This window comes from Rasamsonia emersonii (assembly GCF_000968595.1).
Source record: "Rasamsonia emersonii CBS 393.64 chromosome Unknown ctg1118621759992, whole genome shotgun sequence".
In the NCBI taxonomy this organism is placed as follows: Eukaryota; Fungi; Ascomycota; class Eurotiomycetes; order Eurotiales; family Trichocomaceae; genus Rasamsonia; species Rasamsonia emersonii.
In genome coordinates, this window is record NW_013563295.1 from 18995 (window position 1) to 33975 (window position 14981).

Here is a 14981-nt window from a genome sequence, read left to right on the forward strand (position 1 = left end):
CTTAGAATACACACACCGTTCAACAATATACAAGAGCAAGAAAGGAAAAGAAGGAGGAGGGGGGGGGGGAAGGAAACTTTTTATTCTTGATTCCTACCACTAGCGGTCACGGGAATAATTAAGCAGGCCTGTGGAAAGTGTCTAGGAGAACTTTAAACATGCTGCACGCGCAAGCAGCTGTTCATAATGTAACTATGTATGTACACAGATTGGGAGTATGGCTGCTTCACTCCTGAACAGTCATCCCCCTCACATATATGTAACTATATACGATCAAAGAATACTCCTTCTGACCATGGGATACCACATCCTCTAGAAGCGTAGTGGCTCTTGCTTGGGTGCCGTCTGGGCAACCTGCTCGATCCTCTCCAGAATCTCGGGGGTCAGTCGCTTCGCAACCTCCAGAGCCTTGACGTTCTCGTAAATTTGCTCGGGCCGCGAGGCACCAGTGATCAGCGAAGACACATTTGGATTCTTGAGTGCCCATGCAAGAGCTAGCTGGGCAAGAGTGGCGTTCAGCTCCTCGGCGATAGGCTTGAGATTGGCCACTACTGCCAGGTCCCTTTGCCACGTCTCGTTGCCAAACGTCTTGGCAAAGTTGGTAATGAATTCGTTCTTGCCGTCGCCCTCGGCCAGGCGTGACCCCGGCGGCGGCGCCTCGACATCGTTGTACTTGCCAGTCAGGATGCCTTGCTTCAGGGGCGAGAACACTGTCAGGCCGAGGCTGTGCTCGGCGTACAGCCAGCGGTATTCATTCTCAACCCGGTCGCGCACAAGCAAGTTGCACTGAGGCTGCTCGACAACAGGCCCGATCAGGCCCAGCTTATCCGCTACGCGCCAGGCCTCGGCGATCTCACTGGCGGACCATTCCGAGGTGCCCCAGTAAAAGGCCTTGCCTTGGTCAATGACATGGTTGAATGCCCGGACGATTTCCTCCATGGGCGTGTGGCGATCAGGACGATGCGCATAGACATTGTCAACATACGGCAGGTCCAGTCGTTTCAGGGACAGGTTGAGACCCTCCAGACGTGCTTACGGGAGAGACCTCTGTTGTTGAGAGGATTCTGGGGGTCCCGGGCATTGGCATGGCCAAAGTAAATCTGTGGAATCCCATAAGCATCATAACACAAGCTGAGACGGTTCCCTGATTTAAGAAAATCCGTACCTTGGTCGAAATAACCCAAGTCCTGCTGCTTCCAGCCAAACTTCTTGATTGCCTTGCCCATGACGATCTCGGATGCGCCGCCCTCGTACCCCTCGGCCGTGTCAAAGAAATTAATTCCGGCATCGTAAGCGGCTTTCATGCACGCATAGGTTCTTTCTGGCGTTGTGTCAGCGTGACCATCGTCGCTACTAGTGCTGCTAGACCTCCATGAAGCAAGAGGAAATCATTACCATCGTCCACGAGCCCGCCGTAAGTCAGCCACCCTCCGAGCGAAATGACCGAGACCTTGAGGCCGGTCTTTCCCAGAAAGCGGTATTCCATCGGGGGCAGATTCTCAGCCATTCTCTTCGAGGTTTCTAGACGAGGCGTATAGTACACAATGCTTTCCTCCGGCTTGGGAACGAGATGGACAGATGGGAAGAGGTCCTAAACAGTGAAAGAAGGGGTCGGAAAGGTGAGGAAGCAAGATGGGACCACCAGCGCGAGCAAGCAGCGATATCCGGGAACTTGTTTCACCTGCCGCCGTGTCGATGTGCAATGACACCATCGGACTAATCATCGACACATCCTGCTCATGAACTGTATAGGCAGCTGGAGCGGGGCATCCTGAGGCACCCCTCACACGAGAGGAGGAGAATCAGCGGAATGTCGTCAAACAGCGTCACCTGCCTCCACAACAACAGACAGGAAAGTCTCTCCTGCAGAAGATCACAGAACTGGACCTCATTGGAGCCGCTCTACTCTTTCCGGCCGTTGTCTGTCTCCTTCTCGCTCTGCAATGGGGCGGCAACCAATACCCCTGGAACAGCTCCCGCATCATTGGCCTCTTCATCGGCTTCGGCCTGATCGCCATCCTTTTTATCATCTCCCAAGTCTGGTTCGGCGACAAAGCCACCCTGCCACCGCGAATCATGAAAAAGCGAACAGTGGCCGCCATATGCTCCTTGGTGCTCTTCTTTGGCGGCGCCTTCTTCCTGCTCATGTATTACCTTCCCATCTTCTTCCAGAGTGTCAAGAACTCGTCGGCCACCGAATCGGGAATTAACCTGCTCCCGATCCTGCTCTCGTCAGTCATCTCGTCCATTCTCATGGGTGTTCTCGTCACTGCCTTTGGGTACTACGCGCCGTTCTTGATCCTCAGCATGTCACTCTTTTGCATTGGCGCCGGTCTACTGACCATGTACACCGTCGATATATCAAACGGGAAATGGATTGGATACCAGATCCTGGCCGGTGCCGGTGTTGGGGCGGGCTTCCAGGTCCCGATGACAGCCATACAGACAGTCCTATCCCAGGATGACATCCCCATCGGCTCTGCGGCTGTGTTCTTCTTCCAGAATCTCGGCGGTACGCTCTTCGTTTCTGTTGGCCAGTCTATCTTTCAGAACGGGCTGGTGCGGTATGAAGTTACCACCCAGCTCGTAGTAGGTGTCGAGTAGCTCAAAGGCCATCTCCTTGGTACATTCACCCATTATGCCCTGCCAGGCATTTCCCAGACCTGCACATCGTCAGTCCTGGACTCGACACATGACTGGAGGAGGAAGGGACATACTCATGCCGCCCAAGGAGAGCGGGCTGACCCGGCCGAGGCCGAGGGGGCCAGCAGACGGTGCCTGCCAAGCAGGGACTTGGGAAGAGGCGCGGGAAATCCAGCCATGGTATCGTCGTGGTGGTTGTGAGATTGGAGGGGGATTCTTGCGTGCGATACGAAGGTCAGAGCTCAGGAAGCAGCTTCACAGGAGGGTAATATAGCTAGCCCTTCGTGGTAATCCGCCGGTGGATTGCCTATCTAGGGCATTAAGAATCGGGGATGCCCTCAAACCGCAATTTGTAAGCAGTGTTCAGCCCTAAACCAGTCGGCATCACGGGCCGGGCCGGACTTAAAAGATCCATTTCTCGCTGTTAATCGTTAACTCCACTGGATCTATCGGGGCATTTCTGGTTGGTGGGCCTGATCCCCGCATCTCACCTACTATACCTCCTAGTTAGTAGCACGTAGGAAGGCCTGGGATTCGCTCTACGTGTGATTGTCAAGCTTAGGATCCAAGCTTATCGGGCATCTGCTGGTGCCCCGCTCGTCTGACTCCGATGCTTCGATTCGCTCCCCGATGTGCCTGGCAGTCTAATAAGACAGCCAAGCAGTAACAACACTAAAAGCACCATGCCACTGGTGTCTGTATAAGCATGAATTATGCATACACATAACCCTAACAGCACCCCAGCTTCTCATAATATAATTAGTAGCCTGATAGCCCAGAATCAGGCTCCCGACTCCGGAGACTATCCATCCGTCACCATGTAGGCCTTGAGATCCATGCCTGGACCGTGTGATGTGAGGTCCTCACTGGCATCCAACCGTCTCCAAACAATGATATATTAGCCTCTCTCGCATTTCTTTGTCTGATGGCAATGGATGTCTCAGCTTCTTTGTCTCCATGGTTAACCCCGATGGTGCTGACTAATGGACCGTGAGCGGTTAGCCCTAACGCTTAATATCCACATGGAACGGATTCAGGATTCGATATACGTATATATATATATATACAATTCTAAAAAAAGAAAAAAAAATAAGCTTACGTTTAATGACCTAATTAAGCTTCCCCAGAATACGGTATATGCATCCACGTGGTACAGTCATTGCTATTGCTGTCATCATGCATGAACTTATGCTTGTTAGGCCTCTGCCTAAAGATACTCTCCATAGTAGCTATAGGGATCTCCGATAAAGCTGATCCTTCTATAGCATAAGATCCTTTCCTGTTTTACATGCCATTTGGTATATAACTTTTTATTCCGTCCGTCTAACCTATATATCCACCACTATTTATGTGCACAATGCAACAAACCCACCCTGTCCAGTCGGTCATATTTCATTCCGTTTCGTTTTAATTTTCATGCCATATAACAAATCTAGGATCATGTCTCGTAGGTCCGATGACGAAAATAGAAAAGAAATCAGGTGGAAATAAAAGAAAATGAGACAAAATTGGCTCAAAATTGGCTCATTGAATGCCTTTTTCTTATTTACCTCCTCTTGGTAGTGTTCACCAATCTCTTCTTGATGTGCTTGGGCATTTTCTTCGCGCGCTGCTCGCGCTTTTCCTCCTTCACCTGGCGTTTGTGTTGCCGCTTGGCTTCCTTGTCCTCGAATGTCTTCCCGCGGGGCTTCTTCTTCGCGAAGGGATCGGCAGCACCGGTGGCATCTCCTTCTCCTGCTTCTTCTGCTTCCGATTCAGAGCCGTCCTCCGACCCCGATATGCTGCCGCACTTGTCCGATTCTCTTTCTTCCTCGATACCGGGTTCTCCGGAGACCTGTGGTCCAGCTTTGTCGGCAAGAAGATCACGGTAGACTAGGTCGTCTCCCTGGCCACTACGCAGCTTCTCCGCGTCCCGTTCGGCGTTGTTGACTTGCTCTAGAGTCTGCGGTATGTATTGCTGACGGAAGACCGCGGCGTCGACCTCGCCAGATTTCTTCAGCTTCGAATTCTTGTAATTAGGAACATGAATTTACTTCGTTTTTGACTGAGCCGTCACACAGAGGCCCATAATCGAGATTCACGTGGATGAATGGACTGAGAACTAGTGTAGGCTAGTTAGAGGACTTGCCAACCAGGTTTATTCTGTGTTAACTCCGTGCATGGGTATAGATACCTCGTAGCTAACTAGATTAGCATGACTTACCTACGTACCTAGGTAGCCGTCATCTGCTGGGTTATGCTGCCATGTAATGTACATATGTCACTAGAACGGGTGGTTATGCTACTCCTGGTATGTGACTCGAGTGTTGCATTTAGCTCTGTACAAATTGCTCCTCGACACAATGGATCAGTGTCCCGACGGTCTATCAAGGCGTATGGATCAGTGAGAAATCTTCAAGAGTCAAAGGAGAAGCGTCTATGGGCTTCAGAATCTAGAATTCTTATATCTGATGAAGGTATGTCCCAGTCTGATCTTTTCTACATAACCCACTTGGGATGCAACATATTATTATTAGAAGGGGTGCGAATTCCGGTAAAGAACTCGTCCTTCCGTATGAGAATAACTTCTAATACTGCAGGCAGCCAGATGGAAAAACGCGCCTGAACTAAACCTCAATGCGTTGGCTCGCGCATTGTTGTTGTTACCTACCTAGGTATTATTGTCCATGAGTCGGAGAGTCCATTCACTCGTGAAGACATTGTTTGCAGAGCCCTACTTGACCTCTCCCTTGTACACTATTCTTAGAAATGCTTCGCGAATCGTTGTGCCAGCGTCTCCTAGCTGGCTTGTCTCCTTTCATTCATGCCTTTGAATGACAGTCGGCACATTTGCCGCTTGTCCGGGCCAAAATGTCGCTTGAGGAACTGGATCGATTATGTCGGCTGATAGAGCAAGAGTGACAACAACGCGAGGAAGAGCAACAATGCTGTGAGGAGACTGGACAGTGAGATATGATAGAACTAAGCACAGTACATGACCTTCTAGACAGATGCCACAAGCTCTTCTTAATAATCAGCATTAAAAGAACTGCGATTTTAATGACTTAAGAATATTCTGTGAAGCCTATTAATAAGATCTATCCCAGATATATTCTTTTATGGTGTGAGTTCCTTAATATATAGCAAAGAATATGGGATCAGCTTAATATAGAACCCACTTTTATCTTTTAATATATCTTTCTGTCGCCAAATTAATTAGATTATATATGTAGCTATATTAAAATAATCTACTTAGCTAATTCCTTTTAATCTTTTAAATGCAATATAGTCTAGAACTTTATAAAAGACATTATCTAAGCATAAGTCCTTTTAGCGACGATTCAGGCTTACTGGTCGCGTGACAGAGACCTCCTTTGAGGAGGCAGTGAAAGTATCAAGACCTTTCGACGAAGGTAATATTGGTTTGATTCATTCTATCCACTCTATCAGAAAAGGAGCAGAATCGACGAGGAAGGGAAGAAGAAAAATATTAAGGAGGGAGGAAGGTGAGGATGAAGAGGATATCGGGAGCGGCGGAGGTGAGGCAAAAGCGGCAGGCTGCATGCGCTAATCCGGAAGGAGGCAACTTCAGATCTCCCGATAGCTACCTAGGTAGTCTGTGAGTGAAGCTATCTACTCCGTACTCTGGAGGTGGCCGTGCGGGCGGTGGCGGCCTAAACAAGTCGAGACTGATGCCGGGCGCCTCAGGCATCCACATTAATTACTCCGTATAAAAGCCACTGTGAGCTGATGCATTGAAATAAGATGATGCGCCAGTAGATGACATTCTCTGACCACCGCCTGGTCCCAATCCTAGGCCGGCCCCGACCAGACGTGCCGGCAGTGTTCATATTACCCAATCAGGCAATTAGTCTCTTTTGCGTGCAATCACGTGAGGTCGATACACCGACTTCTTCGTCCAATGCAGCAACTCTACCTACTGCAATCCAAAGAATCAATCCGACGATAAGGATTAACGGCTAATGACCGCCTTGTGTCACAACCATGTGGACATGCGCATGCACTGTCGTCGCCCAGTCGGCAGTCGGTCGGTCGGTCGCGCTCGGAAGGAATCCCGACTTGCTGTTGCTAATATTATTCCAGCCCAACCAGAAAGAAAAAAAAATACGAGCCACGATAATAATGGACGATAATAATGCCCCTGGTCGGACTTGCCGATGGATGGATGCACGGATGGATCGATGCTACTCTAGACCGCACGAATACGTTCGTTTTTTTTTTGCCATTTTTTCCGATCATCGGATACAACCTGCCAGCGACGGGCTTTACACACGGATTATTTTCCGAGATTGAACGATAAGGTTGAATTCAATTGAATAGTAACACTGCATCCCTGTCAGGATTTTTTTTTCTTTTCGATTTTAATTCTGACTCACTTATCGCTGATTGTTTCACGCCGAGATCGTTCTTTGTCTCGGTTTCTGCCCTATGGCGATCGACTTGCTACCCAAGTCCCTGCGTTATCTGATTAGCGACAGACAGCGGTCAAAGAGAAGTGTGGACACTGGACACACTATTGACTTTTTTTTCTTGGATTTTATTTTTGTCTGGCTGCTTGCTGACCGACTGACGGATTGACGGTGGCGAGATATGTATTTTTATCTCTCTTCTCTGTGCTTTTACTCTGGTTGTTCTTTCCTTGCTTGCTTACTTGCTTGTCAATTATATACAATCCAAACAAACAAACAAAGATTCACTCTGCAAATTGCATTGCTTGTCTTTACTTCACTCTCGTGGAGCTTTCCCCTTTTGTATAGTCTGAAATGCGTCAAATGCGTCTCTTCTGATTGGACAATCCGACACCATGGCTACATCTGGAGACGATTCTTCTTCTTATGACTCAGTCGTCACAACGCGAGAGCCGTCACAACACGATCATCATGGCGACGGCGACTGCGAGGTCGAGAAAGGAAATGGGCTGGAGAAGTCGCTGTCGCAGCGCACTCATCCAGCACCGACATCCGAAAATCCCCTCGACCTCGTGCAGAGCCATATCTCGCACCAGGACATGCATGCCACCACGACCATCGCATACCGCGAGGACAATGCGGAGCAGTACCTGCGGTTCTCGCCTGCCCGTAAGGTGGTCATTGTGATTATCGTCTCGTTCTGCTCCTTCCTGGCCCCGATCTCATCCACGTCCATTCTCTCGGCCGTGCCCGAGGTGGCTGCCACCTACAACACGACTGGCAGCATGGTCAATGCCAGCAATGCCATCTATATGTTCTCCATGGGACTGGCGGCGACGTTCTGGGGGCCTTTGAGCCAGGTCTGGGGTCGTCGTCCTGTAAGTTTGCTATCAATCCTCACCCCGGCTACTATCGCTTGATGGAGGCAACGCCCAAGCTAATGTGTATGACTTTAGATCTGCATCACCAGTGCAGCCTTGTTCTTCATATTCAGCATCGCCACTGCATTAGCCCCCAATCTGGCTTCTTACTTCGTCTTCCGCGCCATCACCGCGTTCCCTGGCACGTCATTCTTGGTCGTGGGCAGTGCTGCCATTGGCGATATCTACGAGCCTACGGCCCGGGCGACAGCATTGGGGTGGTTCCTGTCAGGGACGCTGATCGGTCCTGCATTTGGGCCTTTTATCGGTGTATGTAGATAGCAGTCTCCCTATTAGAAAAAAAAACCCTTCGGCCTTCTGACTTCTTCTAGGGCGTCATCGTCACATTCCGCTCATGGCGTGTCATCTTCTGGCTGCAGAGTGCTTTGGCCGGCCTGGCCCTGGCCATGGTGCTCGTGCTCTTCCCCGAGACTATCCCACACAAGAGCATCTCAGACCTGGCCGACCTGTCGCCCTGGCAGAAGGCGCGTGCTGTCTGGGACCGCATCTCACCCATCCGGGTCGTCGTCATGCTCTTCTCATACCCCAACCTGTTCTTCGCCGGCGTCGCCTCCGGCTCACTTGTCTGGAACCAGTACTCGCTGCTGACGCCCATCCGATATGTGCTCAACCCGCGCTTCCACCTGACCTCGCCCATCGAGTCCGGACTCTTCTACATCGCCCCCGGCTGTGGCTACCTGGTGGGCACGCTTTTCGGCGGCCGGTGGGCGGACTACATCGTCAAGCGGTGGATCCGCAAGCGCAACGGGGTGCGCGTGCCAGAGGACCGGCTGAAGTCATGCCTCGTGTTCCTGGGCGTAGTCGTGCCGGGCTGGGTGCTGATCTACGGTTGGACGGTGGACAAGGCTGTAGGGGGTATCCCCGTGCCCGTGCTGGCCATGTTCCTTCAGGGCGTCGCGCAGCTATTCTGCTTCCCGAGCCTGAACACCTACTGCCTGGACGTGATGCAGTCCAAGGGCCGCAGTGCCGAGGTCGTCGCAGGGAACTACCTCTTCAGGTACGCCTTCGCGGCACTGGGAACGGGCGTCGTCCTGCCAGCCATCGAGGCCATCGGCGTCGGCTGGTTCAGCACGATCAGTGCACTGTTCCTCGTGTCAGCAGGAGGACTGATGTGGCTGACGACGATATTCGGGGCGCAATGGCGACACAAAGTCGAGGAGAGGAACAGTCGAAAGAAGGCTTTGAACTGATGAACTCGCTTACCAGCTAGTGCTTCTTCTCCTTTCTTCTCCTTTCTTCTTCTCTTTTTTTTTTTCCCTCCTTTTTTTTTAACTTCTTTAATTACATACGATCTCACGGAGAAAATGAGGTAATGAGGTAACGAACGAACGAATCCACGGCAGTCGGGATATTCATAATATCAATATTGATAGATAGATAGGAGGGAAATGGAAAGGAAAAAGTGTGTAATATAATACATATTACACTAATAAATAATAATAGAGTGATAGATAGAGTAGAATAGAACAGAACTCTTTCGGCTTCATGTGCAACATCTTTCATTCTTCTCTCTCTTTGGTCTCTTTTCTTTTTTTTTTCGAATTACATAGGGTATCATTGGTATCATTTATTACCTACATACCTACTTCCCACTTATAAAAGAATGGTGACTGACTCACTCAGGATTGACTGGGTGGGTCTTTTTTTTTTTGAGAGTATCTATCTATCTATATACCCTTTCACCTCTTTTTCCCCTTTCTTTTTTTTAAAAAAAAATCAATCCATTTCTATCCTGCTTCTTTCTTATTTTCTTTTTTTCTGTTTCTCATTCTCCTTTTTTCTTGTTGCTCTTTTTGTGATGGATGTGGCTTCTATGCTATGATATATCTTTCTGTCTGTCTGTCTATCTCATATATACTATATCCATAAATATTCGTATGAATTCAAGTTGCTTGCTTATTCAAACGGCCGATCTTGAGAACAGTTCATGTCAAGAGCTCTTACTGCTTCACCATCGCTACTAATTCATCGTATTCGCCTGTGTTGCGGAGCATGTCGCAGAAGATGCCTTTCCGCTCGATCAATTCTGCTGGGGAACCGATCCTGGAAGTTAAATCAGACATGTGGTTAGCTTGTTGCTCTTACTCTCTACAGGGTTGTGTTGGATGTGTTGGTCTTACTCGAGAATCTCACCACCCCCCATGACGATCACACGGTCATAATCAATGATCGTCCGCAGCCGGTGCGCGATCGCGATGATGGTCGAGTCCGGGAATTCGGACCGGATGAGCCGCTGGATGTGTGCATCTGTCCGCTGGTCTACCGACGCGGTCGCCTCGTCTAGCAGAACGACTTTGGACCGCCGGCTGATGGCCCGCGCCAGGCCGAGGATTTGTCGCTGGCCCTGGCTGAAGTTCTCGCCGTTGGCCGCCACGGGTGTGTCCAGACTGAGTGTCGTACTGCCTTGGTCCTGCGTGGCGTTATCGCCGTTGTTATTCCCAACGTGAATGGCTGCACATGCAGACAATGCCGACTGCAGCTCCGTCTCACTCAACTCGCCAAACGGGTCGAGATTCGACTGGATGTCGCCCGAAAACAAGACCGGTTCTTGCGGGATGAGGCTGATGCTCGTACGCAGCCGATTCAGCGGGATCGTGTTGATGTCGATGCCGTCGATCGTCACTTTGCCCGAGACGATTTCTGTAAATCGCAGCAAGGACAGACCCAGCGTGCTTTTCCCGCTGCCTGTCCGGCCCACAATGGCAATGCGCTCGCCGGGTGACGCGACGAAGTTGACGTTCCGCAACACGTCCGGACCATCGGGATGATAGCGAACGGTGAGGTTATGAAACTCGACCTGGCCGGATGTTGGCCAATGGGCCGGGGGAAGAGATGTAGCTTGTTGTCGGCCGTTGGCCTGGCTCTCTTCCGGCTCGATGTCGGCGTACTCTCTAATCCGCTGAAACGAGTTCAGCTCGACTTCTAACTCGTTCATCGTTCGTACGAGGATCAGGATGCTCTGACTCATGCCAATTGCGTTCGCGAGGGAGAATCCGACCAGACCGGCCGGTCCTGACTGCGTGTATGCCAGGAAGCCCGCGATGGATGCTACGGACGCAGCACACAGGTCTGAACGGACAGAGACCCAACGGTTGCAGTTATATTGTGCCTCAGCCGCCCGCGAATGCACGGCCAGCCTGTCTGCCAACAGCTTCTGGAACATATCGTCCATGCCGTCGCGCGCCCGGATCACGGTCATGCCCGCCAGAGTATCCGTGAAGTGGGTGAATACCGGCGAGTAGTTGACTGCGCATAGCCTCTTGATCGAGACTTGAGCCCGCGTGTACATCTCCCCGATGACGAACCCGATGCTGCATATAACGACTGCAGGAACGGCAAAGATGGGCATAACGGAGGCGACACTCGCGATACGCAGAAGCAAACGCAGTCCGTTGCTGATAGACTGTCGAAGCCATTCGACCAAGACCATATCCATAGACCGCGTGTCGTTACCAAATCGGTTGATTGCCCGGCCGACCGGATTCTTGTCAAACCAAGAGATGGGTGCAGATAGTATAGCGTGGACAAGCTGCGAGTGCATCTTCTTTGCGGCGGTCCAGCTGCCGTATTGATAAATGAGGCTGTTGAGAAACTGCAATGACAGATACGTCACGACAGCTGCCGCGTAAATAGACAGGTAGTAGCCGACGTTGGGAAAGCCGCCATCTCGTGCATACGCATCGGTCCAGATTGACAGCCAGTACGTGATAGAAAAGTAGGCTACCTGGACCGTGAACGCCGACAGGATCGCGACCAGAGCGTATGGATAGCCGCCGAAAAGAGCATATACTGGAAGGCTTAACGAATATCAGTTTCTACATATGAAGAAAAAGGGAAACATGGCTTCCCAACTTACCCAATGTCCGTGGGATGCGTCCTTTGGCAGATGTCTCCTCCACCACACGCCTGGGCGGACTGCTCTGGGGTTCTGCTGGTACGCTGGAGACGGTCACCTCGGGCACAGGTTTGGCTAGCTCCAACTCCAAGCCAGAGGGAGACTCTGATGCTGAGGATTCCGCAGTAGTTTCCTCCGAGCCAACAGTCGTGGCTACTTCGGAATCGAGCTTCGATTGCACCACTCGAATGGATGATACGGTCCCCTGGTCCAGAGTCACCACCATCTGGGCATCCTGAAGAGCTACCGGCAGATGAGTCACCAGAATCACCGTCCGTCCCGCCAACAGGCCCTTGCGAAAGCAACGGTCGTACACCAAGGTGGTCGTATGTGTGTCCAGCGCGGAGAAAATGTCATCGAGAAGCAGAGTCGATGCGCAGGAGTAGATCGCCCTCGCCAGGGAGACACGCTGTTTCTGGCCTCCAGACAGGCTCGTTCCTCGCTCGCCCACCTCGGTCAGATCGCCCGCAGGAAGCTCGTCGAGGTCCTGAGCCAGACCGCAGGCGTCAATCACGGCCTCATAACGCTTCTGGTCAAAGGCGCTGTAGAACAAGATATTTTGCCGGATGGTGTCATTCTGGAGCCAAGCAGTCTGAGGCACATACGCCACATCCCGGGGACATGTCGCGGCACCGGATTCAAGGACGGTTTCGCCCAGCAAAGAGAGCAACAAAGAGGTCTTTCCACTGCCTGTGGGGCCGGTGACCACGTTCAACTCGTTGTGGCGGAATTGAATGGACAGGTTTTGGAGCTTGAAGGCTGCGATGGGCGTGCGGCGGAAGGTTGCGTTTCGGAACTCTGGGGGACCGACAGGATGTCGCTGAATTTCCACAGCAGAATCGAAAAACCGATCCAGACGCCGGAGAGACTCGATCCCCTGCGACGCCATGCGGATCACGTTCGACGTCCAGACGGTTTGAGATCGGAGAATCTCCATGATTGACAAGGAAGTGAAGGCGACTGGAGCCTCCAGAGGCGTGTCCGTGAATAGGACGACAACGGCGAAAGTGACCAGCAAGCTGACCATGGGCAAGAAGTCTCCCGTCATGGAAATAACCGCGGTCAAAACGTTACGTTTCCAGATGCGTTGTTGCTCGACGGTTCGCAGGCTGTTGATCTTCTCCGACATGGCCGGCTCCCAGCCAAAGTACTTCAGGGTGCGGATCGAGCCGAGATACTCGGTGATTTTGGAAAGTCTCGCATCGGTGGCACGCATCACGGACCGTTGCATCTGAGATATGCGGCGAGAGACCAGAGCAGGCAGTGGCGTCATGAGAAATAGCGCCGTCACGCCGATCAAGGACGGCCAGCCCAGCATCCGGTACAGGAACGTAATGGCGATTGTGATGGAAATCGGGCCGGATACGGAGATAAAGAAGATCTCTCGCGAGTTGTAGATGGCATCGACGTCGTAGGACATGAGAGTAGTAATGTCTGCCTGTCTGTTCTTAGAAGCCTCTTCAGACGATGTCTTTGTATCTGTCTTGGTCTGGGCGACAGAGGCGTCGTAGAGATGGGAGCGCAGCGCAGTCTGATAGATTTCCTGGACCAAGGACATATTCACTCGCACGAGGAGCCTCGTAGCGGTAAAGATATACTGTTGATAGCACAGGGAGCGAATCATGGGACCGACAAAAAGCAGAAAGATCCACAGCAGCGGATGTACAATGGCATCGTGCGGGCTTCTCAGGTATCCCAGCAGGTGGAACATTGCCGTCGGAGCGATGTAGTCGAAGATGGCGACACCGGCAGCCCAGCTCACCATGATCTTGATCTCCCGATGCAGGAGTCGGCAGAGCGTGCGGAAGGTCTTGCCTTCTCGCTGGCGCTGTTTTCGAATGCCATGCAGCCATTTCAGGGGCGCATCGTAGGACGGCAACACAGGTAGATCGTCGACAGTCAGGTCTCGACGCCAGCCACGGAGAATGAGATAAGTGAGCCAGTCGTAGGAGCAGAAGAAGGAAAACCGGGAGCAGGTCTCTTCCGGAGATGCTTTTTCGTCGTCAATGGCTAACCCCTCATCGTCGCCATCTTGTTTCTCTGGCGCACGGCGAGGACGAGGGGCAATGAAAGGGATCAGGATCGTCGCGGTGAGGCAGCTCACCAGGGCCGTCTCGATGGTGGTCGGCCGGTAGTTGGCGCCGATGATAGTGATGGGCAGGAAGACTTGGACGGCAGATAGCAGCGTCGCTGCTGTCGCGAGGACATTGACATGGCAGTAGACTCGATCACGGAAAGACTCGACCTTTGACACGACGCGTGCCAGGCAGAGAGCGGTGATGTAGGCCAGGAGCAGCGATCTCTTCCAACTGCCCGACTGGCGGATGGCAACGACGCTCAGCGAGAAGGCGGCGACGGCGAAGACGATCTGGAACAAGACGTAGGGGATTGGCGTGTAGCATCGCGCTCGGGGGTCGTAGTCGAAGCTCGACGCCCCTTTGGATCTTTTCCAGCGACGCACAGCATGGCTGAACAGAAACTGGCACAACAGAATGGCCGATGACGCCACCAGAGCGACAAGATGGGGATCCCCAGTAGCAATCAAGGACGCGACGTTCCTGGTGCGGTCCTGCCACAGCCGCCTGCCTGGTCAGCACCCTTTGTATGCGAATGCGCAAAGAGAAATATGTACTCCATGCTCACCTCTGTGGCAGGGGACTGTTGTTTTCTACTGCGACTGCCCAGGAATTTTCTAATGGCGAAAAGAGGGCATGCTGGACGATTCCTGGGACGGCCTCCATTTCTACCAGTCTAGCCGCCTATCCTGACGCATGAAGCACGCCAAGTTGAGGCCTTACTAGAGAATCCCAATTAGCTGCGAGCCGGTGCCAAGTTGAGAAATAATCTGCAGAGGAAGAAGAAAGGGATTTCTTCGCTCCTCCACAGACTGGCTGAATTAATCGCTAGCCTGGCACGCGAGTGGAGTTGCATTGGCAAACCACCTTCCTGTTATTATCGACTTGTCGACTACTATCGAACAGTGGCGGTGACTCTGATCAGATTGGGATCTGGCCTGGCCAGCGTTGTATTCCTGGTTAGTTTAGTTGAATTGGCCTATGAAAGTTGAAGGAAAATGCTTGATTTAGCCTGCCG

The 14981-nt window shown here is 51.8% G+C and overlaps 4 protein-coding genes across 4 annotated transcripts; 1 reads left to right on the forward strand and 3 right to left on the reverse strand.

Moving 5' to 3' along the window:
- Nucleotides 1-312: 312 nt before the first annotated feature.
- Nucleotides 313-2637, reverse strand: T310_1543 (Aldo/keto reductase; the record flags this gene model as incomplete). The annotated part of the gene is made up of 6 exons (XM_013475580.1): nucleotides 313-933; nucleotides 986-1131; nucleotides 1166-1321; nucleotides 1396-1591; nucleotides 1963-2223; nucleotides 2467-2637. 6 exons carry the CDS (start codon nucleotides 2635-2637, stop codon nucleotides 313-315), a joined length of 1551 nt encoding a protein of 516 aa, XP_013331034.1.
- Nucleotides 2638-4189: 1552 nt separating this feature from the next.
- On the reverse strand, nucleotides 4190-5343 carry T310_1544 (Serine/threonine-protein kinase RIO1; the record flags this gene model as incomplete). The annotated part of the gene is made up of 4 exons (XM_013475581.1): nucleotides 4190-4642; nucleotides 4677-4744; nucleotides 4847-4854; nucleotides 5294-5343. The coding sequence occupies 4 exons, from the start codon at nucleotides 5341-5343 to the stop codon at nucleotides 4190-4192; spliced, it is 579 nt and encodes a 192-aa protein (XP_013331035.1).
- A 2104-nt stretch (nucleotides 5344-7447) lies between these two features.
- T310_1545 (MFS transporter) lies at nucleotides 7448-9183 on the forward strand (the record flags this gene model as incomplete). Its single annotated transcript, XM_013475582.1, has 3 exons — nucleotides 7448-7930; nucleotides 8009-8242; nucleotides 8305-9183. The coding sequence occupies 3 exons, from the start codon at nucleotides 7448-7450 to the stop codon at nucleotides 9181-9183; spliced, it is 1596 nt and encodes a 531-aa protein (XP_013331036.1).
- Nucleotides 9184-10109: 926 nt separating this feature from the next.
- T310_1546 (2-alkenal reductase) lies at nucleotides 10110-14629 on the reverse strand (the record flags this gene model as incomplete). Its single annotated transcript, XM_013475583.1, has 3 exons — nucleotides 10110-11782; nucleotides 11850-14470; nucleotides 14532-14629. 3 exons carry the CDS (start codon nucleotides 14627-14629, stop codon nucleotides 10110-10112), a joined length of 4392 nt encoding a protein of 1463 aa, XP_013331037.1.
- Nucleotides 14630-14981: the final 352 nt, after the last annotated feature.